Source organism: Theropithecus gelada, chromosome 18, assembly GCF_003255815.1.
Source record: "Theropithecus gelada isolate Dixy chromosome 18, Tgel_1.0, whole genome shotgun sequence".
NCBI classification, from domain to species: Eukaryota; Metazoa; Chordata; class Mammalia; order Primates; family Cercopithecidae; genus Theropithecus; species Theropithecus gelada.
In genome coordinates, this window is record NC_037686.1 from 16,245,166 (window position 1) to 16,270,884 (window position 25,719).

Sequence of the window (25,719 nt, forward strand, 5' to 3'; positions counted from 1 at the left end):
TTTGTAGGGATAGTTGGTGTCTGATCTCAACTGTGGAGAAACAGGAAGTTTCGGGATTCATGCTAAACTTCCATTCCACAGGCGAGTTTCACAAAAGGAAAAGTGCTGTGTTGCATACAATTATTCACTCTGAGTCTACAACGTGGCAGAAATTATTCCTAAAGGTGACCGAAGAGAGCTATAGTTTATGGGGCCAGGAGCAGTGTGTGGAATCGCGAGGTAGAGACATAACAGCACTGCCATAAATCTCTTTCTTTCTTTCCAAATGAGCTCTAATTTTAGGCCCAACGACCACAGACGGAGAGGCAGTCGCTTTGAGCTACTCCTGGCCATTTGTTGGGAAATCACCTAAATAAGCTCAGGTGTAGCCAGAAGAGGGGAAACAAGCCTCTTTGGCCGGCCAAATTACGGCCTTTGTCGCTTTCGGCTCCCCATTGGCTGCAGCCGCTGTGGCCCCGCCTCCTTGCGTGCGTGCGGAGCTTTGTGATGCGGGACTTCGTGACGCACGCCCTGATGCCTCCGGGGCTATAAAAACGCTCGCAAGCGTCAAACCTCAGGAGCCGCCGGCAAGGGGGCAACGAGGAAGCTCTTAAGAGCGCAGCCGGAAAGCAGGTGGGGAGAGTCTGGAGAAAAGGCGCACCCTGCGGCCTCGGAGACAGTTATGCCTCAGGGAGTCTCTCGAAATGGGAGAGGTCGTCGGAGCCTCAGGTGTCGGGGAAGGCGGAGGGTCCTCAGAGTTGGGGGGGACCTGTGGGGCGGCCCCGGCCCACACCGGGGAGTGCGGCGACTAGACGGCCAGCTGCCGAATCTGGGGCCTCGGTGGGTCCGTCGCCCGCCTCTCCTGAACAAGTCCAGGCGAAGTGAGCACGCCCAGCCTCCTACATTTCACTCCCCTCTCCCAAACAGACCTAGCGCAAAGCGAGCACTGACACAGCGGGGGCCACACACCGGAGGCTCTTCAGGGAGAGATGGGGGAGTGCGGTTACCTACGGCTCCGAAGTCCCTGCTGGCATCCTGAAAGGCATCGTGTTTCTTGATTAAGACGTTACCCTTGTGGTAGTGGGCGCATGGACGTTTACAGTTGGGCGGGGCAGGGTTTAAATTCTGCCAGTGTTGGACCAGTATTGGTGATAGGAGGGATCTGGGGAGAATTATTAAGCTGTCGCTTTTAAATAACCCTAATAATGTTTGTGACTATTTTACCCGTTGACCTTCATCAGCTTGCTTAGGACAGTTCTTTGTGGGGAAGTGAACTGTAGGACGTTTAGCGTCCCTGGCCCCATACGTTCCCAAAGTCGGGGTGAGAAGAGTGGGACGGGGGATCATGGAGTGCATGGCCGCTGTCCCCACCTTTGGTAGCAGCAACTGCTAACTGCCTCTTGAAAGGTTGTTGGCGCCATCATGGTTTCTGGGAGCCCCCACCATTTTTTTTTGTTTTTTTTTTTTGAGACGGAGTCTCGCTCTGTCGCCCAGGCTGGAGTGCAGTGGTGCGATCTCTGCTCACTGTCAGCTCCGCCTCCCGGGTTCCCGCCATTCTCCTGCCTCAGCCTCCCCAGTAGCTGGGACTACAGGCGCCCGCCACCTCGCCCGGCTAATTTTTTGTGTGTTTAGTAGAGACGGGGTTTCACGGTGTTAGCCAGGATGGTCTCGATCTCCTGACCTCGTGATCCGCCCGCCTTGGCCTCCCAAAGTGCCGGTATTACAGGCGTGAGCCACCGCGCCCAGCCTCTGGGAGCCACTTTCAGAACGGTCTATCTACTCACCTTGGGTACTTAAAATTAGACATACGATATGTATGAGTATGTATCAAATATATATACGTAACAAACAGCGTATATGTATATGTCATTGCTGCCTATGCTCCTTAGCATTTAGCATATGGGACTGCCGAATCCCCACTTATTTTTTTTAAATTCTTTTTCTGTGAGTACATAGTAGGTGTATATATTTATGGGGTACATGAGATGTTTTGATTCAGACATACAATGTTAATCACATTATGGGGAATGGGGCATCTATCCCCTCAAACATTTATCCTTTGTGTTACAGTCCAGTTACACTCTTTTCGTTATTTTAAAATGTACATTAACTTATTGGCTATAGTCACCCTGTTGTGCTTTCAAGTAGTAGGTTTTATTCATTTTTTATACCCATTAACCAGCCCCACTTCTCCCCATTTTCCACCCAGGCCCCCATTACCCTTCCCAGCTTCTGGTAACCATCCTTCTTTATGTCCATGGATTCAATTGTTTCCATTTTTAGCTCCCACAAATAAGAGACCATGCAATGTTTTCCTTTCTGTGCCTCACTTATTTAACATAATAATCTCCAGTTGCATCCATTTTGTTGCAAATGACAGGATCTCATTCTTTTTTAATGGCTGAATAGTACTCCATTGTATCTGTGTACCACATTGTCTTTATTCATCTGTTGATAGACACTTAGGTTGCTTCCAAATCTTACCTATTGTCAACAGTGCTGCAACAAACATGGGAGTGCAGATATCTCTTCTGTAGACTGATTTCCATTTGGGTATACACCCAGCAGTGGGATTGCTGGATCACTTCTGGTTTTTTAAAGATGGTTTAATTCAGTAAATCTGTTGAATGATGCTGTAAAAGGAAGTTTTCATTAAGGGATTCAATTATACTTAATTATATTCTGAAAGGATTTGCTTTGGCCAGTACAGATTCATTTTGTCCTGACCTTTGGGAAGATGAGATGTGCTTTTAAGTATTGAACATTTTGCTATGAGATATTAGTTACTTTATAATAGAAGCTGTGCCCTTCTATAATTAGACTATGCCACTTAACCCCATGAAACTCATTATTTATTGTAGGGATGTTGTTGAGGACATGGCTCATTATATCACACTATTTGCTTTATAAGGACTTGGGGGAGAAATTTCTCCTGGGTTTCAGTATCCGGAATAGCTGTGGTTCTCTCAAACAACTGATTTGTTTTTCACCTCAGGAAACCTGAATCACTTAACCACCTATCTCTTATTTTGTGATGGCTCCTTGGTAGCTCAGGGATCGATTTGATACCCATCTTTATCAAAGTGAAGGAGCTATGGCATGCATTGGAGTGCTAACTTTACCTGTAGCTTCACCCTGTTTTTCCTATCTTAGTTTTCCCCTCACCACTTTAGGGATTTTCTTATTTAATTTTGTTCTTTAGAAGCCTTAGATAATTTTTTAGGAGGAGTCAGAACACGTACACCCTGACATAGTTTTAGGTGGCAGCCTCTGCAACTCCGAGAATTACAGGTTGGTCTGTGCAATCTCTCTGATACCACTTAAAAGCCAGAAAGGCAGAAGGGGAAACATAAGGGAAAATTTGGGAAGAGGGTAAGGGAGATATGAGAAAAGACAGGTACAAATGACGGTGGTATAACAATAGCACAAATAAATTATACCCACTCTGATTAATGTTAAAAACAAAGTTATTCCTACAGGTATGAAGCAGGCTGAAAAAACCCCCAAAATTTAAAGCTAAAAAATGCACACTTAAACATGAGCAATGGTCGGGCGTGGTGGCTCATGCCTGTAATCCCAACACTTTGGGAGGCTGCGGGTAGATCACAAGGTCAGGAGTTCAAGACCAGCCTGGCCAAGATGGTGAAACCCCATCTCTACTAAAAATACAAAAATTAGCCGGGTGTGGTGGCAGGTACCTGTAATCCCAGCTACTCCGGAGGCTGAGGCAGAGAATTGCTTGAACCCAAGAGACGGAGGTTGCAGTGAGCTGAGATCACACCACTGCACTCCAGCCTGGGTGACAGTGAGACTCTGTCTCAGAAAAGCAACGTGTGAGAATATATTTAGAAAAATAAGGAAAAACATTTTCTTACAGAAAAAAAAACTATCTTGTAACTGTTTGATGCATATGTATACAGAAAGGCCAGTGCCTGTGTGGTTTGGAAGGACTTGTTTAGAAACAGATACGTGAAATGTTAACTGCACAAAATACTCACTGAATTTTACAGAGGCAGGTTCTGTTTTTTGTTCTTTGTTTTTAATGTCCTCAGGGTCTTGGCAGGGCTTTTCCTATGGATTTCTATAATGGTACTAGATTGCTCATCTGCACATAGTAGGCTATTGTTAGTAGGGTTGTGTTATTTTTTAAACTACCATCAAGAATTAGCCCATTTTACTCAAATGAATACCTACATATTAGAACTAAAGCTGATAATTTTAATAGGAGATAGTTTATTATTGGAAACTATAGTTAACTCATAAGGACTATTTTAGTCACTTTGGGAGGCCCAGGCGGGCGGATCATGAGGTCAGGAGGTGGAGACCATCCTGGCTAACACGGTGAAACCCCGTCTCTACTAAAAAATACAAAAAATTAGCCGGGTGTGGTGGCGGGCGCCTGTAGTCCCAGCTACTCAAGAGGGTGAGGCTGGAGAATCACTTGAACCCGGGAGGCAGAGGTTGCAGTGAGCTGAGATCATGCCACCGCACCCCAGCCTGGGCGACAGTGTCTCAAAAAAAAAAAAAAAATATTTTAGTAAAACATTATTTATAAGACTTTGTTTTTCTTCATTCTAGTTGAGTTACAGACATCCTGCCAAAATGATTTCTTCAAAGCCCAGACTTGTCGTACCCTATGGCCTCAAGACTCTGCTCGAGGGAATTAGTAGAGCTGTTCTCAAAACCAACCCATCAGACATCAACCAGTTTGCAGCAGCTTATTTTCAAGAACTTACTATGTACAGAGGTTTGTTATTCCTTTATATATTTGCTGCTTTGAAAAAGAAAACATTTTAAGTTGGGAATTTTATGTATCTGTATTTGATTTCCTGTATTGGTTCCTTCAGGGAATACTACTGTGGATATAAAAGATCTGGTTAAACAATTTCATCAGATTAAAGGTAAGTACCACAAGTAGTAATAGTTTTAATAATGATGTTTATTAATTATTGCATCATTACTAGCATATATTCAAACTTAAGAATGGTGCCCACAAATCATTTGATGTTTAATCACATTGGTCCTTTTTAAAATATACATATATATATATATTTTTTTTTTCCAGAGACATGCTCGGTCACCCAGGCTGTAGTGCAGTGGCACCATCATAGCTCACTGCAGCCTGGGCTCAAGGGATCCTCTTGTCTTAGCCTCCCAAGTAGCTTGGACTGCAGTTGTGACTCATCATGTCCAACTAATTTTTTATAAATTTTTGATAGTGATGGGGTCTTGCCGTGTTGCCCAGGCTGGACTTGAACTCCTGGATGCAAGTGATCCTCCTGCCACAACCTTCCAAAGTTCTGGGATTACAGGCATGAGGAGAATTGGATTTCATAGTAATAAAGACTCAAATTATGAGATTAAATACTTTGTTGGAAGGGTTTTTTTTTTTTTTTCTTTGCAATGGAGTCTCACTCTGTTGCCCAGGCTGGAGTGCAGTGGTGCGATCTCGGCTCACTGCAACCTCTGCCTTCCAGGTTCAAGCGATTCTCCTGCCTCAGCCTCCCAAGTAGTTGGGACTCCAGGCGCCCACCACCATGCCCGGCTAATTTTTGTATGTTTAGTAGAGATGGGGTTTCGCCATCTTGGCCAGGCTGGTCTCGAACTCCTGACCTCAGGTGATCTGCCTGCCTTGGCCTCCCAAAGTGCTGGGATTATAGGTATGAGCCACCGTGCTTAGCCGCTGTGTATGGTTTTTAGTGAGTCTTGGTATTTTTGGATTATTCCAGTGAAAGTGATGATGAGCAAGGAATCAGGATGGGAAAAGGTGACATGAGCAGAGGGCTATAGCATATAACATCCAAACTGAGAATAAAATAAAAATTGGCAGCTAAGCCTTAGATGCTACACAGGACTAAAAGGAAGGAGATCTGCCAGTCCTTGAGTGAGATAAACAAGTTACACTTCCCACAAAATGGGAACATTTTAAGCAATGAATGCAGTGATGTCAGAGACCAGCACCCAGAGGGCAGGGCGTGATGGCTCATGCCTGTAATTCCAGCCTTTTGGAGGCCCAGGCGGGAGGAGGATCACTTGAGCCCAGGAATCCAAGACCAGCCTAGGCAAAATAGTGAGACCCCCATCTCTAAACAAACAAACAAAAGAAAACAAAAACACCCAGAGACCAGTTATGCCTCTACCAGGGGTAATGGAGAGCCAGCATAAAAGGACATGTGGATCAGAGACAGAGCTTACCCCAGCACTCAGGAGTTCAAGACCAGCCTAGGCAAAATAGTGAGACCCTGTCTCTAAACAAACAAAAGAAAACAAAACAAAAACACCCAGAGACCAGTTATGTCTCCACCAGAGGTCATGGAGAGCCAGCATAAAAGGACATGTGGATCAGAGACAGAGCTTACCCCAGACTCAGCTTACCCCTTTTTAGAAGGAGGAGAACCTTTAATAAAGAAGCAGTAGCCCAAAAGGCTCACTAATTAACCAAAAGACTTTTTGAAGGGACAGATTTTAAAACTAAGATGAAATTCTGCTATTGGGAAGTGAGCATTTTAATGCAAGATGAGATCAGTTAGAGAAAGTAATACTGTTCTGGCATATCTAAGTCACAGTGTGTAAATTTTGAGCCCTTTACAACAGCATGACATCCAAAGCTCTCTCTGATTTCAGTCTGTCCTACCTTTGCAATCATCTCATTTCATAGACCTCATGTGCCGTATATTTAAGACAATCTGTCATCTCCTGAAATGTGAAATTTCAAATCACTTGATTTGGGCTTATGTTTCTTCTCCCTCCAGGAGTTCCTTTCACTCCTTTTTCTACCTTTCAAAATCCTACATATCCTTGAAGTTCAATCCATAATTTCATTTAACAAATACTTAATTTCCTGACAATTTCCAGATGCTGTGCTAGGTGAAATTCAGCAGAGAGGGAGAGATTTTCATTTCAGCTATGACAGAGAAGCCAGTATTGGACTTGTCCTCCTATCATAAACAGACATAAAAGCTGTATAAATTATATAAAATGAAGTCCAGTACCTAGATTCTTGGGAGAAAGGATTCCTAGAAATTCAGCCCATATTCACAGAGGCTTTCTTCCTGAGGACACTTTCAAATTCTTATGCAGGGAAATACAGCCCAAGCAGTGAGTGAAATCTAGGGAGAGGTGACAGAGAAGCAGAATTTCAGTCTTTCAGTGTGGCTGGGATGTGAGTGACAGTACCAGAAAGGAGGCATTTTCAGAGAAGGACCTCCAAAAGTTTGCAAAAAAGAATTTCCCTAGGGTTTTTGTCCAGCTCCTAAGCTCCTCATGTGTGGAGTAAGTCTTGAGGAGGTTTAGCAGGAAACAGCTATTGGGAGACTGAAAGCTAAGTCGAGAGATCAGAACCGTTTAGTGTTGGGAGAGGCTTTGCAGGTTGGGCCCAGCCAAAAATAAGAGATTTTTGCGAAACCCTGGCAATTTAGTTGAGACCTCAGAAAGGTCATACACTATGAATAAAGTGTACTTTAAAGTATACGTAGTGCACTATCATACACTAGGAATAAAAGTCATACACTATGAATGCGCTAGGAATAAGAACAAAGCTGAAGTATGCCCACTTCACCAGAATTTATAATCAAATCTCAAGAGGATCAGATTGATTTGCCATTAGAACAGAATCAGTACCATTTAGAAGAAAATAACAATCAGAGCCTCTACAATGTGTCATTTATAGTTTCCAGCATACAGTTAAAAACGACTAGACATTCAAAGAAGCAGGAAGAAGTGATTGATAAGGGCTAAAACATAACACACTCACTAGAAGCAGACCCAAAGAATATCCAGATACTGGAATTACTACATGAGGTGGATAGAAAATAACCATGATTGGTATTTTGAAAAGATGGAAAATAGATGAAAAGATGCAGAACTTCAACAGAATTAGAAACTACAAAATAAGAAACATTTATTCCATAACTGCAAACTATAAAATTATATGGCTTTATTAGAAGACAGAATTAGGAAACTAAAAAATGAGCCAACAGACAACAACCAAATCAAGGCAGATAACCACCAAATTAAGACAAAGAGAAAAATAGAAAAGAATGTAAGAAATGTATATGGAACATTGTCAAAAGGTCTGTGTCCACCTGTAGTCTCAGCTACTCAGGAGGCTGAGGCACGAGAATCGCTTGAACCTGGAAGGCAGAGGTTTCAGTGACCCGGTGACCCAAGATTGCACCACTGCACTAAAGCCTGGGTGACAAAGCAAGACTCTGTCTTTAAAAAAAAAAAAAAAAAAAAAAAGTCTATGTCATTGCAGTAAATGGAAAAGTAGTAGTAGTTGAAAGCGTAATGGCTGAGAATTTTCCCACTCTGAAAGACAATAGTTTACAGATTTAAGAAGTCTAATGAACCCATGGCAGGATAAATACAAAGAAAATGACACACAGGTATATTACAGCTAAACTGCTGAAAAAGACAAAATCTTAAGAGCAGGTGGAGGGGTAAAAGGGTACATTACTTTTCAGGGGAACAATAATAAGACGAATAGGTGATTTCTTAATAGAAACCATAGAAGCCAAAAACAATGGAATGACATACAGTGACCTAGAATGCCAGCCTAGAATTGATATATACCTAGTGAATATATCCTTTAAAAAATGAATGCAAAATAAAGACATTCTCAGGCAGCAAAAACTGAGAAGAATGCATTGCCTGCTGTACAAGAAATGCTTTTAAAGAAGTTTATAAGCAGGGCTTGGTGGTTCATGTCTGCAATCCAAGCACTTTGGGAGGCTGAGGTAGGAGGATCACTTGAGGCCAGGAGTTTGAGACCAGCCTCAGCAACATGGTGAGGCCTTGTCTCTGCAGAAAATTTTTTAAAAATTAGCTGGGCATGGTGGCACACACCTGTAGTCCTGGATATTCAGGAGGCTGAAGCTGTGATCACACCATTGCACTTCAGCCTAGATGGCAGTGCAAAACCATGTCTCAAAAAAAAAAAAAAAAAAGCCTATAAGCAAGCAAGGAACACAAGGGAACTTCCTAAATCTAGGAATGGATACACAAAAACTTACAGACAACCCAATTGACCCATTATACCCAATGGGGAATACTGAATATCTTCCCCTCAAGATTGGACCAGGACAAAGATCTCCAATATTACCATTTCTATTTAGCTTTGTATTGTAGGTTCTAATCAGTGCCATAAGGCAAACACATTTTTTTAAAAAAGGAAAGGCATATGAAGAACTAAAACTATTCAATAAAACATGTGACATGACTATGATGTAGGAAACCAAAAATAATCCTCCTCTTTTTAATCAGCTTTATTCTACAGAGGAGAGGGTATATCGGACACAGCCCAGATGTTTATGGGCAGAAGGTTTAAAAAGGTACAGATACATTATCTAGTAGTGTAAATCTTAAGATAATGAATTCAACAAGTACCCAGAGAGAAAATGGGTATTATGGAAGTCATAGAATAAAAAACAGACAGGGTATCTAAAGAGCAGCATTTAATACAACCCCCCTCTAATTTATGCCTCGTATCAGTTAGGAAAGCTTTTGGTTGCAAGTAACAGCAAACCAATTAAGAGTGACTTTAAGAACAGATCTGAAAAGGTGTTCATTCTGCTCCTAATATACTTTAATAATAAGCATCACATATCTAGGCACTCTACTGTGTCATTCTTAGAATGTTTTACATGTCCCTGCATGCTACTGCTCCAGGGGTTGTGCCTGTGTTTACATCAGGAAGGAGGAGAAAGTGGTGGCACTACTGATAAAATTTATGGTAAGAGAGATCAGAATTGTCCCATGCATTGCAGGACACCTAGCATCCTTGACCCTGGCTCCTAAAATACTAATGCCTCCCAGACATTGAAATAAATACAAATGTCCCCTCTACATCTATAAATACTCTCAGTGGAAGGGGGATACTACTATCCCTTGAGAACCAGTGTGCCTGGGGCTGGGTACATTGCTGCCACTAATCTAGCTAAGATTCTCTTAGCAAAGAATAAGGGAGGGAATGTCTGCTATTCCACCCACCCTGCTTTAATTCTTTGCCCTTAAGTGAAGTTGGGAGAGATGAGGTTTGGTAAAAATGTGGGGAGGGGGGGATGTGTTGGGAGTGATGGGGTGAGGGATACAGAAATAGACCCAGAAGAGAAGAGGGAAGGATGAAGCCAAAGGGATGCCAAACTGCATTTGGTGTTGCTCCCTGTGGCCCAGCGAAGTTTGATGGCAGCGCTGGAGAACCAAGAGGAAAGTGAAGGCAAAGGGGCATGGCATGGGAGAGATTACCTAGGATAGGTTGAATGGCTCTTCTCCTTCAAACTGGCCATGCCATCTTTTGCTTTCCACCTCCTACAGTCCAAATTACTAGCGACTTTCACACCTGTTCCTTATTTCTAAAGGTTAACCCAAATTACCTAAAAGCCACTGGACCCCATACATATTTCAGTCACTGTACTGACCACATTGTCATATAATCAATCATCTGCTTATATCCTTAATCAGAGTGAGATCTTTAGGAAGTCTTATTCCTCTTTGATTCTTCAGTGTCTAACACATACTGGTGCAACTAATGATTGTTGAATGAAGAAAGAATGGAAGGAAGGGCGAGGAGGAAGAGGGGAGAAAAGAAACAAACCACCTACTTTATAGTCTCTGGTATTGTCATTCCAATCAGTTCAATACAGGCTAGTTGGAATCTTCTGTTTTAAATTCTTAAAAGACTATGTACCATACATATTCCTGACTTTAAGCACTCTCTTTGAGCAGCCCATCTCCAATTCTTATACAGCCTGTCGTATCTCTTGTTAGGCCCTGCTGCTTATACACTTCTGGTCTTTGATGCCTTTCAGATTTCCCATTTCGTGCCAGAATATGTCCTTTTCCTTATGCTTCTTGGGCAGTTATGTACCCCAGTACCCTGAATCTCTGTATGAGTTGTGCCTATTTAAAAAAATACCATATGCTTGGAATTTATCTCTTTATCTTACTGATTTCATGAAAAATCAGGATTCTGCAATGAATTTTAAAGTTAGCCAATTTGAGTCATTTTATTATACTTAAAAAGGAACTTTTTTACAAGAAGGAATGCCTTTAATTATGTTCCTAATTCTTAGTGTGTATGTATAGTTTTGTCAGCTTAAGTAGAATCAGATCACCGAAGTCATAGTGGGTTAATCTTCAGAAGGTTGATAAGATCAACCTTTAGCAAACCTAGTTTACAACTTGAAGAAATTCTGTCTTCTACAACCAACATAATCTCAAGGTTACAAGTCAGCAATTGTTACACGTATTTAAAGCTGACTTTAATACATTAGAGAAAAGCTCTTTACCCTTCTTAATAAACAGATAATGACATGAATTCAATATAGATTTATATGTGTATAGTAACTAGTATGTATATATTTGCCAACATTCTTTCATGTATTCCAGACAAAGCCAAATGGTTGATCTAGTGTTTGCATTTTTTTTTTTTTTTTTTTAAGACAGAGTCTAGCTTTGTTGCCCAAGCTGGAGTATGGTGGCATAATCTCAGCTCACTGCAACCTCTGCCTCCCGGGCTCAGGCTATTCTCCTGCCTCAGCTCCCTGAGTACCTGGGATTACAGGCACATGCCACTATGTCTGGTTCATTTTTGTATTTTTAGTAGAGACAGAATTTCACTATGTTGACTGGGCTGGTCTCGAACTCCTGGCCTCAAGTGATCTGCCTGCCTCAGCCTCCCAACGTGCTGGAATTACAGGTGTGAGCCACTGCGCCTGACCTAGTGTTTGCATTTTCAAAAACACTATAAAAGTTTAAGGCATCTGGTCTCAATTTTTTTAATTATGAAAAAATCCATAAGTATATAACACACACACATAAAGAAAAAACATCCTGCATTTTACCACCCAGTTTAGGAAATAGCCAATTTTAATTTTAATCAAAGCTGAATCAAATCTCGAATGAGAGATCTGAGATTTATATAATGTTTAATTTGATATCACATATTCAAAACTTTTCTGTATCTCTTTTTAAATGGGTATTGATTCATTCCTTCCCCATTTATATGTGATTTAGAGTTTATTCGGTGCTTTCAGATGCATTATTTCACTTAATGTCCACAGAAACTCCATGAAGTCAGTTATCCCCATTTTGCAAGTGAGGAGGCCTGAAGCTTGGAACAGTTGACTTGGTCATGCAGCTATTAAATCTTAGAGGCAGGACTGGAATCTAGGTTTTCTCATTAATTTTTTTACTATGAGAAAGCTGCAGGGAAGAAAACAATATCCTACATTCCCTGGTAAATTGTTAAGGATTCATAATTATATAATGCTTTACCTTTCCAGAATGGTGGTTATAAGGGATGTTTTTGTTTAACAGGGGACTTCTAGAGACAAAAATATTGAGCTTTCTTAACATTTAAAACATTAAATCATTTTAATCTCCTGGACATAATTTCAGGTACCATGAGCCTGTGAGGGAGACACTTGTAATTAAAAGAGTAAGTGGTCCTTTGCAGAGTTGCCTAAATTATACCACAAGCAACCTGTCAGGTCAGTCTAGGGATTGCAGGAATCTAATCCCTAGATTGGCTGCGTTCTTGAAAACGCTCATGGTAAGTAAATCGGTGGTTGGAGAATTGAAGACCTTATGGGGGAAAATAGTTAGGGAGGCCTTGAATTGGTGTGGGTATGGGGAGGTCAATCTGGTTCGGAGTTGGACTTGGGTTTTGTTGTTGCTTTCATTACCTTCACTGTACTATAGACCTCAAATCCTTCTAGGAGAGGGCTACCAAGACCTTTTGCTGAGGGTGGGGCTGGGGTGCCAGAGGGTATTTCTCAGCATCTGTGCTTCCCCTCAGCTTTCAGCCTTCTCTGCCAGCATGCCCCACAAAGGGCATCTCTCTCCAAACTCTTGCCCCCTCTCTTGGTGGCAGCCTGCTGTCTCTTGTTTCTCAGCCTTGGGCTGGTTAGCAGTGCAGGAGGTTCCCTGTTGTTCTGGGCCTGTCTCAGACCTAGACTGGACCTGTGCACCTGGGCTTTGGACACGGGGCTTTCTTGGTGTTCCTGCCGTCTGTCACATGGTAGCCAAACTCTGCCTTCCATCTGTGGTCAGTCTTGGGCCAGTGTCTCCTGTCTCTGCTCTGATAATAGGAGAGCTCTGTCTGGCCTTCAACCCTGCCTCCATCTTTCATGTGAGGCCCGTGGAAAAGTGTTTGCTAATGAGTGTGAATTTCCTTGGGTCTGGAGTCCCAGGTAATTCCAGACTGACATGTAGTGCACCGTTGGCCTTTACCAGTACATTCAGATTATAGCTGGTACATTCTTACCAGCTGGTGTGATGGCAGCCTATTCTTTCTGGATCCTGCTACAGCTGAGACTGTTTCTTGTGTCCCTTTTCTCCTTGGAGGGGCTGGTTCCTCTTTTGAAATCAGGTTACTTGATTACCTTTTGACTTCAGCTCTCTGCTGGTCTCAAGAAAAGTTATGATTTTGTGGCTTATCTATCTGGCATTTTCCTGTTGTTATGGATGGAAACAATGTATTTTGTAGCTTTCTATATCCTAAACATAAGAGTAACTCTCCCAATGTCAGGCTTAAATAAGATTTTTCGGCTGGGCGTGGTGGCTCAAGCCTGTAATCCCAGCACTTTGGGAGGCTGAGGTAGGTGGATCACAAGGACAGGAGTTCGAGACTAGCTTGGCCAACATGGTGAAACCCCCGCCTCTACTAAAAATACAAAAATTAGCTGGGCATGGTGGCAGGCGCCTGTAGTCCCAGCTACTCAGGAGGCTGAAGCAGGAGGATCGTTTGAACCTGGGAGGCAGAGGGTGCAGTGAGCCAAGATGGCGCCACTGCATTCTAGCCTGGGCAACAGAGCAAGACTCCATTTAAAAAAAAAAAAAAAAAAAAAGATTTTCCCCCTCCTCTGAACTCTAAGATCTTTATTAGTACCAGTTAGGTACTTGAACTTTTTAACCTATATTTGTCTATCTTATTTCCCCTATTAAATGTAAGCTATATGAGGTCTCGTCTTAACAGTCTTTCTATCCTCAATAGTGCCTAGACCACTCGTACACGTAGCATGTAGCATAAGCACTCAGTCAAATGTGTTGGTGGGCAAAAGGGCTTTCCTAAAAAGTGGATGGGAAAGTCCTGAAGGAGGTGAATGGTTAGGAAAATGAGGTTATTGTTCTAAGCAGAGGGAGGTAACGATAGATGTGGCTTTCTCTCTTTTTGAATCTTTCTCTGCATGTGAGCATTTGGTATAATGTCCATGTCCAGTATTAGAAATCTTAATTGAATTTATAAAACAGCAGCAGCCAATGTCAAAGGAGACACTGCTTTTCAGAATGCAGCTGAACCTATTGAAAATATGTCTCCAAAGTTTTGACTTAAGCCAAATATATTCTTTTGAAGCAAATTCTGCTTTTCTTGTAAATTTCATTAGAGAAATGCTTCCCAAAGGAAAATTCTCAGCAAACAGATGTGACAACTTTTGATGAGTTAACAACTAAGGTAGTTAGGTGTGTGGGTGATGCACATAAAATATTACAGCAGTTTTCCAGCTTTAGGATTTTGTATATGTCATCAGCTGTTGTGACCTTCCAAACCATGAGAATTTTCCTCATGCCTGAGGATTCACTTAAGTCTACACTTTGAAATCCAGAGATTTCTTTCTTTTCCTCTTGGCTGGGTCAGTCTGACTGTGGCTGTATGATCACACATCACTAGCAGCTGCTAGCATTTTTAGGTTAGAATATGTGACTTTCCTAATGTAAAAAAAAAAAAATCCTATAGTCCTTTAGCTTATCAGTTCATTAAGTTAAACTTTATATACCAACTTTCTTAAATGGAGGAATGCCTTTAATATGCAGCATCTATGTCATTACTAAGTTACTACACCAACAAAGATGAAATAATTTACTGCCCAAGTTGGTCTCCCTCCGACCCAACCTTTTCCCCCAGTTTTGTGTGGAAGTTTGATCAGGAGCTTTTTCCATGGAGGTTTTCAGCTTCCTTATTTCTAGGCACAAAGTTATGATCTTATCATCTTTCCCTTGATGCGGACCACCTTAGGATGATATCTGATTATTAGTCTTGCCACTGCGCTATTGAGAGTCACTTATTTCTAAGGAAATGAATTGAGGGTCTTGGAGTAGACAAGGACAGGAATGTTTTATTACCCACACTACAGATGTTGGAAAACAAAGCTGAAAACTCTTTTATATTTGTGTCTCTACTGACATCTGAATGCTCAACCCATTATTGCTTTTTTTTGGGTGGGAGGGAGAGGTAAAGATGGGGTCTCACTGTTGTCCAGGCTGGTCTTGAACTCCTGGGCTCAAGCAATCCTCCCGCCTCAGCCTTCTAAAGTGCTGGGATTACAGGCATGAGCCACCACATCCCTATTATTGCCTTCTTTAAAAATATTTTTTTGGGGCATAGATGCTAATTAACCCATCTGGTTGTTGTGTTTTAGTAGAGAAATGGTCAGAAGGAACGACACCACAGAAGAAATTAGAATGTTTAAAAGAACCAGAAAAAACATCTGTAGAATCTAAAGTACCTACCCAGATGGAAAAATCTACAGACACAGACGAGGACAATGTAACCAGAACAGAATATAGTGACAAAACCACCCAGTTTCCATCAGTTTATGCTGAGCCAGGTGCTGAGCAAACTGAAGCAGTTGGTGATTCTTCTTCCAAACCAGCCACCCCTAAGGCTACTACCCCACCCTCATCACCACCTCCAACAGCTGTCTCACCAGAGTTGGCCTACGTCCCAGCTGACCCAGCTCAGCTTGCTGCTCAGATGTTAGGTAAAGTTTCATCTATTCATTCTGATCAATCTGATGTTTTAATGGTGGATGTGGCAACCAGTATGCCTGTTGTTATCGAGGAGGTGCCAAGCTCAGAGGCTGCTGAAGATGTCATGGTGGCTGCTCCTCTTGTGTGTTCTGGAAAGGTGCTAGAAGTGCAGGTTGTGAGCCAAACATCTGTCCATGTAGATTTGGCTTCTCAACCTAAAGAAAATGAGGCTGAACAATCAACGGCTTCCTCAGTCCCCTTGCAGGATGAACAAGAACCTCCTGCTTATGATCAAGCTCCTGAGGTCACTTTGCAGGCTGATATTGAGGTTATGTCAACTGTTCATATATCATCTGTCTATAACGATGTGCCTGTGATTGAAGGAGTTGTTTATATCGAGCAACTGCCAGAACAAATAGTTACCCCTTTTACTGATCAAGTTGCTTGTCCTAAAGAAAATGAGCAGTCACCACCAGTTAGTCCCAAATCTGTAGTAGAAAAGACCACCTCTGGCATATCTAAAAAATCTGTAGAGTCCGTAGAACTTGCACAGTTGGAGGAGAATGCACAATATTCCTCAGTATATACGGAGGCAGAAGCAGCAGCTCTGCTCTCTGACACATCTTTGAAAGGTCAGCCTGAGGTACCTGCACAACTCCTGGATGCAGAGGGCGCTATCAAAATAGGCTCTGAAAAATCTCTGCACCTTGAAGTGGGGATCACTTCAATAGTCTCTGACAATACTGGGCAGGAGGAGTCTGGGGAAAACTCTGTACCCCAGGAGATGGAAGGCAAACCTGTGCTCTCTGGGGAAGCTGCAGAAGCAGTGCACTCAGGTACATCTGTAAAGTCATCTAGTGGCCCCTTCCCTCCTGCTCCAGAAGGCCTTACTGCACCAGAAATTGAACCAGAAGGGGAAGCAACAGCTGAATAAGGTTTGATGAAGCCAGGTAAGAAAATCAGGTATTTCCATTACAAATTGCATTTCAGGTGACATCTGTATTTCAGGTTGCCATCTATGTAGGCTCCCTGCAGATTGGTCAGTCTTTATTTTCAACAGATTGTTTTAAAATGCCAAAGCTATTTAAAGGCTTTGTTGTGTTTGAGATTCTACTACTATGACAGGAGTGATTTTAAAGTGACGTCCCCAGAGCCTGGCCTCAAAGTTTGGTCATCCAGCACTTTTGTGTTATTCTTTTGGACATATTATGTAGTCAACAACAATATAGCCTGTTGTCAGGTACAAAATATATTCATGTGATCCGAATAGGTTGATTGCAAAACTGTAATTAGAGGGTGTTGGTTTGAAATTTTCCTCTTGTGAATCTAAAATTAAACTACAGCAACGCATTTACATAGGCTGTGGCATTTTAAAAAGTGAAAAAATGGTGGCGTGTTTGACTGCTTTCACACTGAGTCAGGAGAGCTCTGTAACCAGGTTTGGGGTGCTGGGCCATGCGTTTTGTTTTCTGCCTGGGAGCTTCCTGCAGCTGAAGAGCAGCTTCATAGCTAGATGGAGAGGGGAGAGGTCAGGGGAGCTGGGAGGTATCGGCGGCGGAAAGGACAGCCCGGCACTTGAACAGCAATAGATGCAGTTCACGTAATTGGCTTCCTTTGATCAGTTCCCTCTCCCTGGCAAGTGCCAAAATCAAGCTACTTTCTTGGCTGTTGAACTATCACCATGTTTTCCTGCGACACAGACATGATGTGGCCTTCATCTCCATCTAATTATGGCATTTGGTCTGCTCACCCTCCTGCCTCATGGATAATTGCAGGGGCCCTTTTTAGGGACAGAAGGGACATGTATGAGCCAAGCCCCCATTCCTTTTGCAAAATCTCTCAACCCTGACTCTTAACCGAGCCAGAGTGATTCAAAAAGTGTTAGCAAAGCAGGTGTTTAGAAAAGATCACATTTTGTCTGGCAGTGTGACAGGGATTCTGCACAGCTGCAAAGGCAGAGGGCAGCACTGGGAGTGCAGCGTGTGGGACTGGCGCTATATTTGTGGCTTACGCAGCATGTCCAGACCAAGTCACTGTTTCCAAATGCTTAACTATTTCTAAAGGAAAACGGAGTTGTCCACAACACTAAGAGGATATTAACAAAAACATGCAGACTATCAAACCCTCTCTTCCTGTCAGACAGTGAAGACCTGGCTTGGACATATTTTTCAACAAGCTTAAAAAAAAAAGATCACTTGAAAGTATCTGAAGCTATTGGGAAAATGGCCACTTAATCCTGTGCGTAGTGTTACGTTCTTTTCAGGGGAAGAAAAAGGCTGCACTGTGGATATATGGCCCAGTGTTCAAAAGGTGAACTCGGCACATTTGGGCCAAGTGAAACTCGTCTAAGACAGTACTGTCTTCAAGAGGCGGGTCACACTTGCATTATAGGTGGCACTCCTAAACCTCTTTTTCTCAACCCAAAGAATCCCTGTGGGGCCAACCAGCCTTTTACTGCCACCTAGGACCTATGATTTCAAGTCTTGCCTAAAAGGGGTGCTCTCTGAGGTTCTGAATCCCAGATTATGTGACGTTTTATGTGTGGTAACAAGTGAATGGGAGATAATGGTGCCTGTGAAGGGCCAGAGAGATTTGATTATGTGGTGAAGATGATACCTAGTGCTAACTTAGGAAATAAAACACTATGCAGATGCATTAACGCTTCCTTTAATGGCTTAACACACTCTTCAATTGACTTTTGGGTAAAGCAAAAGGTTGTGTTGACTGTCCAGTTTCCTCTGTAAGGATCCTACAGAAGCCACATCTAAAGTTGAAGTAGCTGGAAATAGCAACTTAGAGTAAGATTTTTCTTTAGCCACAACTGTAGTGTCCCTGCCACTTGCCATCGCAACACTGTTCTCGCTTTTCCACTGTAGAGAATCTCTTTCACACTGTCAAACACAATTATGCAGCCCTCTCTATAGCATGCTCTATGGTGCATACCACTACAGCTGTGTTATATGTAAGAGACTTACAGAGACATTACTATGCATAATGCCTGATACAGAGACTAAAACTTTAATTCCTGCAAAATTTTTTTTTATAGCAATGGCAGCAAGTGAACGAGGACAGCCACCACCATATTCTAACATGTGGACCCTTTATTGTCTAACTGATAAGAATCAACAAGGTCACCCATCACCGCCACCTGCACCTGGGCCTTTCCCCCAAGCAACCCTCTATTTCTCTAATCCTCAGGATCCACAGTTTCTGCAGCATCCACCAAAAGTCACTTTTCCAACTTATGTGATGGGCGACACCAAGAAGACCAGTGCCCCACCTTTTATCTTAGTAGGCTCAAATGTTCAGGAAGCACAGGGATGGAAACCTCTTCCTGGACATGCTGTCGTTTCACAGTCAGATGTCTTGAGATATGTTGCAATGCAAGTGCCCATTGCTGTTCCTGCAGATGAGAAATTCCAGAAACAGACCCTAAGTCCCCAGAATGCTAATCCTCCAAGTGGACAAGATGTCCCCAGGCCAAAAAGCCCTGTTTTCCTTTCTGTTGCTTTCCCAGTAGAAGATGTAGCTAAAAAAAGTTCAGGATCTGGTGACAAATGTGCTCCCTTTGGAAGTTACGGTATTGCTGGGGAGGTAACTGTGACTACTGCTCACAAAGTTCGCAAAGCGGAAACTGAAAACTGGTAGGTACACTTTCCTGCCGTAATATTTAGGCCTTCACACGTGCGCTTTAAGCATTTTGATTTGCTGAGCTGGAGATTCAGATATTTAAAAATAACTTGAGATAATAAGTTGGGGTATACTCTAATTTCCTTGGGTTATTGTCTCCAGCTTCCTAACCACCAGTTACTAATAAATGCACAGCAGGTGCACTGCACCACAATGACTCACGCCAAGGATTTGATGCCCGATACATGACACTAATGAACTCAGTCGCCTTTGAAATACCTAGTCCGTTGTCTAACACAGTGGTAGATGCGAAAAGGGGATGGATTTTTAAAACGGGACAATTTAGTTGGCATGTTTAGGGAGTAGGGAGGAGCTGGGAACAACTGAAGGGCAAGGTAAGAGAGAAAAGTCTTGATTATGTAACGGAGCACTTAATCCACGTGGTAAGAGGCAGTAGACGGACAGGTGAGAGGCAGAGTAAAGAGCTAAACAACTGAGATTAACTGTGGATGAGACAGTTTGATCACTCACAAATCATTTTTAAATTTTTCATTCATACTTAATGCCAAGCCTTATGCTAGCCCTTCTCCCCTATGTGTGGACAGTGGAGTGAGCAAAACATGGGACATACATCTTATGGGGGGGGACAGACAAAAAAGTGTATTACAACATGTATTATGGAGAAAACAAGGTACTGACACAGGCCTGCCTTTAATTGTCACTATTAGATAGGGTGTTCAGGCTCAGATGTAAACTGACACCCGAGCATGAGAAGGAGCCAGCTTTGCAGGGTGCACCCAGGCTGTGTCCTAGGGCAGAAAAGAACACGGGGGTTCCAGAGACAGCAAAGTAGGCCACCGTGAGACTGACTGGGACGGAATGGGGAGATCGTATAAAATGAAAGATTTTGATGGAAAGTTCAATGGGAAGCCAGCACAAGTGTTTTAAGCAGAAGAATGATAGAATCAGATTCCTGTTTTTATTAGATCCTTTGGGCTGCTATGTGCAGATTAGCAGCAAGGGGGAGGTCAACAGAGGAAGTGGGGAGATGAGTTGAAAGTACAGAAGCGTTATGCACCAATTAGTTACTTCAAATAATTAGTGGGAATTTTAAGTTGAACATCTGAGAGATGGACAAAAGCTAGATTTAATTCATAAGCAGGCTCAAGGACCAGTTACTATATTTTAAGGAAAGACAAAATTATCTTAGGGCTAGGTACACTTCTTCAAACTCTTTATGGACTTCTAGTGGAACTGCCAAAATGGCTGTTTTCAGCTATTTCAGTGCAAAAGCCCATAGGTAACTAGTTAAGCTTAGTAACAGAGCAGGAGGGTAGACGTTGCATTTCTGATCTTCTGCTCATTTCACATGTTCAGTTTCATGTGTAACTAAACAATTCAATGTTTGCATTATTCCTAACAGATCCAGAAATGACGCTCTTTGGGTCAACATTTCAGGGAGGAGTCTGCCACCAGTGTAATGTATCAATAAACTTCATGCAAGCATACAATTTTGCATTGCTTATTTTTGTAATTTAGGAGGACTACAACCAACCAACCAAACACAAAAGGCCTATCTTTTCAGACTTATAAAGCAATAGCATTTTCCAACTCCTATGTGTATACTTTTAAACTATTCCCACTCTAACAGATCTAGTAACGAATTTTCTAACCAGGTAGTTCCACTTGATTCTGCATTTGAGATTCACACCAAATGAATACAGTAGCACCTCTCTCTACTGTATCTATCCAGAGATGAACTGAAGGCTAAATTCCTACTCACCACTATGCGTGCCGGGTAACTGGTCATCTCCTCCGCCCCGGGAGCCATGGCACCACCAGGACTTCTTTGATAGGACACTTCTAACAATTCAGGATAGTATTAAGTGACAACATCAGTATATTTGAAATTTTAAAAGAAACCACACTTTTGGGGAACATTCTAAAGCCTTTATTTAGCATCAGGTAGATTATTTCATTATAACACTTGTTAACTTCAAGACAGCAATTAAAATCATGTACTGGCAGCTACCTAAGGCCCATGGGAGCAATATCTCAGTCTGGGGTTTGGGTGGATAAATACTATAAGATTTAAGATTAATGTGCCCCAATTAAAGGGGCAAAACTACTGTACAGTAGGTCTCCACACATATTTTAAGTACACAAGTACCTTGCAAACTTGAAATGCACAAGACCTCCTTTTATATAGTTTGATACTTACATGAGTGCAACTTAATTTCTCTAGCGGCATTTGCCACTGGAAGTGGAAGCATTTAACAAGGTTTGTCATTATGTAATGGTGATTAAAATCTATATTTCTAGGGCATTTTTGTGAATTGCTAGATTTTATACATATTTTCAATTCAAATGTAAACTTAAACATTTTAATGATACTGCAGAAAACTGTAAAAGTAAATTCAGAGCACTAAGTAAATTAAATACTTTTCCAGTTTAATTCTTTAGAATTTTCAAATCAGAAATATCTATTCTGAATATTCAGGCATTTTTTTCTTCTTGGAAGATGGAAGGGGTAAAATTGGGAGGATTAGTATGAATAAAAGCCATCTTATCAATGGAGTCTTTATAAAATGACATAACCTCTACATTTGAGCAATAAACATTGTATAGGACGAGAGTTCTAAATATGTCAAAGGTTACATCTAAAACATTCAAGCATGACAGCATAAAAATATTCAAAATAACTTGATTTGGGATTACTATATAGTTCCATAAAGCTAAAGTTACATTTAGGTATAAACCTTCAGTAAATATGGCAACAGCGACCATAAAAAGCATATTCCCCAGCAGTCTTCTCTTACCTCTATATAAAATAGTATTCCAAATAAGTACGTTTTATAGCAAAATTATGCATTTTTCCTAAGACTTTCATCACCAGTATCACCTTATACCCTGCTTTTGTTGGGGGTGAAATGCAATTATGAATGTTTTTTCTTTTTTTCTTTTTTCTTTTTTTTAAAGATAAGTAGAAACCAAGGGAAAAAAATTTAAAAACATAGGTTTAAGACTTATTTGTAGATTAGCCAAACACCCTGACTTGTATGCATTTTAATAAATGTCAGGCAAATTGAAGTAATTTCTGTCCCAGTAGCTGCCAGAGTAAATCCAGTCCTGTGCTCCATTGTAGGGATTAGGACCTTGATGGAACCACCTGTTAAAAGAAAAAGGACAAGATTTACAGGGCAAACTGGAAAATCACAGGCTGTTTCTTCACTAGCTTGCAGTATTTTTCTATTGCAGCAACTCATTCTGTGAGGGATTTCTAAAGAGATGCTGAAGTGATGCTGTTTTTCTGCTTAGGTAGGGAACAGGTCTGTGGAATAATATTCCAAAAGGGGTAATGATACCATGCAAAAGGAATATGCATTTCCCACCAGGATCTAGCAAGCTACTTGACAGAAGCAGGGTCTTCTAATAGGTTGGTTCGAAACAATGTATTTGTCTAACAGGTTTACCCTCTAGCCCGGGTCTTATTTTCCACAGCAAGGCATTCTTTTAAGCAGTTAGGAATAAATTAGAATAAGAAAATTAACATTTACAGCATGCCCACAGCAGTATGTAAGGCACCTTGTTCAGTGTAAATGCCCTTCAAACTTTTTTTTTTTTTTTTTTTTTTTGGTTGAGACGGAGTTTTGCTCGTTACCCAGGCTGGAGTGCAATGGTGCGATCTCAGCTCACCACAACCTCTGCCTCCCAGGTGTAAGCGATTCTCCTGCCTCAGCCTCCTAAGTAGCTGGGATTCACAGGCATGCACCACCACACCCAGCTAATTTCATATTTTTAGTAGAGACAGGAGTTCTCCACGTTGGTCAGACTGGTCTCAAACTCCTGACCTTGAGATCCGCCCGCCTTGGCCTCCCGAAGTGCTAGGATTACAGGTGTGAGCCACTGCGCCTGGCCTCAAACTCTTAAAGCTCGGTTTTACAGATGAGAAGCTGAATGTCTAAGCAGTTAAATAACTTGCCCAACCTCGTAACTGATGGCAAATTTAGGTTTAATGTTAAAGACCATGATTTTTCTAATATACCATGCTACACATAACCCAAAAGACATGAAGAGACATTTCTGAAGACATACAAATAGCCAACAGGATATGAGAAAATGCTCCACATCACTAAGTAGGAGGAAAACGTGAATAAAACCCACAAGATTCTCTTATACCAGTTAGGATGGCAATTATTAAAAAGAAAAAACATGCTGGCAAGGATGCAAAAAAAAGCAAGCTCATACACTGGTAGTAAGAATATAAATTGGTAGAACCACTATGGAAAACAGTATGGAGATTTTTGTTTTTGTGAGACAGAGTCTTGCTCTGTTGCCCAGGCTGGAATGCAGTGGCACGATCTCGGCTCACTGCAAACTCCGCCTCCTGGGTTCATGCCATTCTCCTGCCTCAGCCTCCTGAGTAGCTGGGACTACAGGCACCTGCCACCATGCCCAGCTACTTTTTGTATTTTTTAAATAGAGACGGGGTTTCACCATGTTAGCCAGGATGGTCTCAATCTCCTGACCTCGTGATCTGCCTGCCTCGGCCTCCCAAAGTGCTGGGATTACAGGCGTGGGCCACTGCGCCCGGTCAGAGATTTCTTTAAAAAACTTAACGCCATAGGATCCGGCACTCCCACTACTGGGTATCCAAAGGAAAGGAAGTCAATGTATCGAAGGGATACCTGCATCCCTATGTTTACGACAGCACGATTCACAATAACAAAGATATGGAATTAACCTGTGTCCATCAATGGATGAATGGATAAAAGTCAGTGGAAATAACTTTTTTTCAGGCCTGGGACAACTCAGCAGGGTTTGTGTTAGATAGGCCCTTGCTCTGGGGTCAGTGTCTGGCATCCCTGCCTCGTCCCACACAGCAGCCTGCCTGAGAGCTGAGCCACACCCCCTGACTCAGGCACGCACCTCGTCTTCCAGTCCTCTTCTGACTTGGACCTGTTTTTGCGGGCTGCTCTTTGTTTTTCCTCAAGTCGTTTTTTTTCTTCACTAGCTTGATCTAAAATAAGAACATCAATACAAACCATTAACACTCTACATAGAGGATGCCAGGCACAGTATTAAGCGCAAGAACTTCACAAAAGAACCATTTACACGTTCTCCCTTTTATTAGAACACAAATACCAGAGTCAAATATCAAGCAAAAATTGTAACAGATACCTGGGCTAGTAAGAGGCAGAGCTGGTACCACAGACGCAGCATCTCTGACAGCCTATGCTCTTAACAACCTTGCCAAGAACAACCTGCTTATTCTTAAGGCCAAAACAACTGTGTTAAAATTCTTCAATGAAAAATTGGGTGTAAAAACTAAATAAACGTGAAATTATTCTAAATTCTTAGTGAGACCTCACAGAGCTCCTTCAGATGCCATTCTTAAGGAATTTAAACAGTCTTCCAAAATGCTGTCGCGGTGTCTCACTTTTTCTCCACTGTGGCACTATGACATGTTAGATGTGATGGCTGTATCATAAAAGGCCATGTGGTGATTCTATCATAAGAGGCTGCCTGGTGTGGCAGAGGATGTTTCGCAGCATCCCTGGCCTGCAGACGCCAGTAGTACCTCCTAAGAAGTGACAACCAAAGTCTTCAGACTTTGCTACATGTCTTCTTGTGGGGGAAAATGCCCCCCTTTTGAGAATCACTGGATTGGAAGAAATTTATAAGATAAAAATGGGCTGGATGCAGTGGCTCACGCCGGTAATCCCAGCACTTTGGGAGTCTGAGGTGGGCGGTTTATCACCTGAGGTCAGGAGGTCTGAGACCAGCGTGGCCAACATGGTGAAACCCCATTTCTACTAAAAATACAAAAACTAGCCAGGTGTGGTGGCGCGTGCCTGTAATCCCAGTTACTCAGGAGGCTGAGGCACAAGAATAGATTGAACCCAGGAGATGGAGGCTGCAGTGAGCTGAGATTGCGCCACTGCACTCCAGCCTGGGAGACAGAGCGAGACTCTGTATAAAAAAAGAAAAAAAAATGTTGTAATTGATACCCCATTTACCCTGATGTGATTATTACATATTGTATGCCTGTATCAATATATCACACATACTACGTAAGTATATACACCTACTTATACCAACACACAAAAACATTTAAGTTATAATTAACCAAGGGGAGGCCACACTCTCCTCTGAGGCTGACAAGGTGCTATGTAAATTCTGAAGCAGACAGTGACTTAATTAGTCAGAAAATGCCTCTGGCCATCTCCAGTATATTAAATTCTCAGGGGAGTATTACCACAATAATAAGAGCTAATAAGGTCTGCCCAGATTTCCAAATTTAAAATAAAAGTTACTGAATTTAGGCCGGGCGTGGTGGCTCAAGCCTGTAATCCCAGC

General features: G+C 42.1%; 2 protein-coding genes across 11 annotated transcripts in view; one reads left to right on the forward strand and one right to left on the reverse strand.

The window, feature by feature from the left end:
* The first annotated feature begins 451 nt into the window (after window positions 1-451).
* Window positions 452-20,867, forward strand: CABYR (calcium binding tyrosine phosphorylation regulated). Of its 8 annotated transcripts, none has more exons than XM_025365022.1 (6): window positions 452-612; window positions 4,558-4,726; window positions 4,827-4,880; window positions 15,399-15,740; window positions 18,776-19,373; window positions 20,783-20,867. In XM_025365022.1, coding segments are annotated over exons 2-6 (1,140 nt in total). In that variant the 5' UTR covers window positions 452-612; window positions 4,558-4,581; the 3' UTR covers window positions 20,784-20,867. The 8 variants fall into 8 exon arrangements, with proteins under 8 accessions (XP_025220807.1, XP_025220812.1, XP_025220806.1 ...); XM_025365027.1 differs by having other exon boundaries at window positions 19,250-19,373; XM_025365024.1 differs by lacking the exon at window positions 452-612 and adding an exon at window positions 986-1,021.
* A 420-nt stretch (window positions 20,868-21,287) lies between these two features.
* Window positions 21,288-25,719, reverse strand: part of OSBPL1A (oxysterol binding protein like 1A) — a 225,833-nt gene continuing 221,401 nt past the window's right edge. For all 3 annotated transcript variants that reach the window (XM_025365016.1, XM_025365017.1, XM_025365018.1), the window contains 2 exons: window positions 24,289-24,379; window positions 21,288-22,528 (listed from right to left, as the gene is read on the reverse strand). In XM_025365016.1, coding sequence (XP_025220801.1) covers window positions 22,426-22,528; window positions 24,289-24,379 — 194 coding nt within the window. In that variant the 3' untranslated portion in view covers window positions 21,288-22,425. The remainder of the gene's footprint in view (window positions 22,529-24,288; window positions 24,380-25,719) is intronic.

Coding starts and splice junctions, on each gene's coding strand:
- CABYR (XM_025365019.1), top strand. CDS start 4,582: ATGATTTCTTCAAAGCCCAGACTTGTCGTACCCTATGGCCTCAAGACT. Junction 4,727..4,826: donor AGAACTTACTATGTACAGAG/GTTTGTTATTCC, acceptor TGGTTCCTTCAG/GGAATACTACTGTGGATATA. Junction 4,881..15,398: donor ACAATTTCATCAGATTAAAG/GTAAGTACCACA, acceptor GTTGTGTTTTAG/TAGAGAAATGGTCAGAAGGA.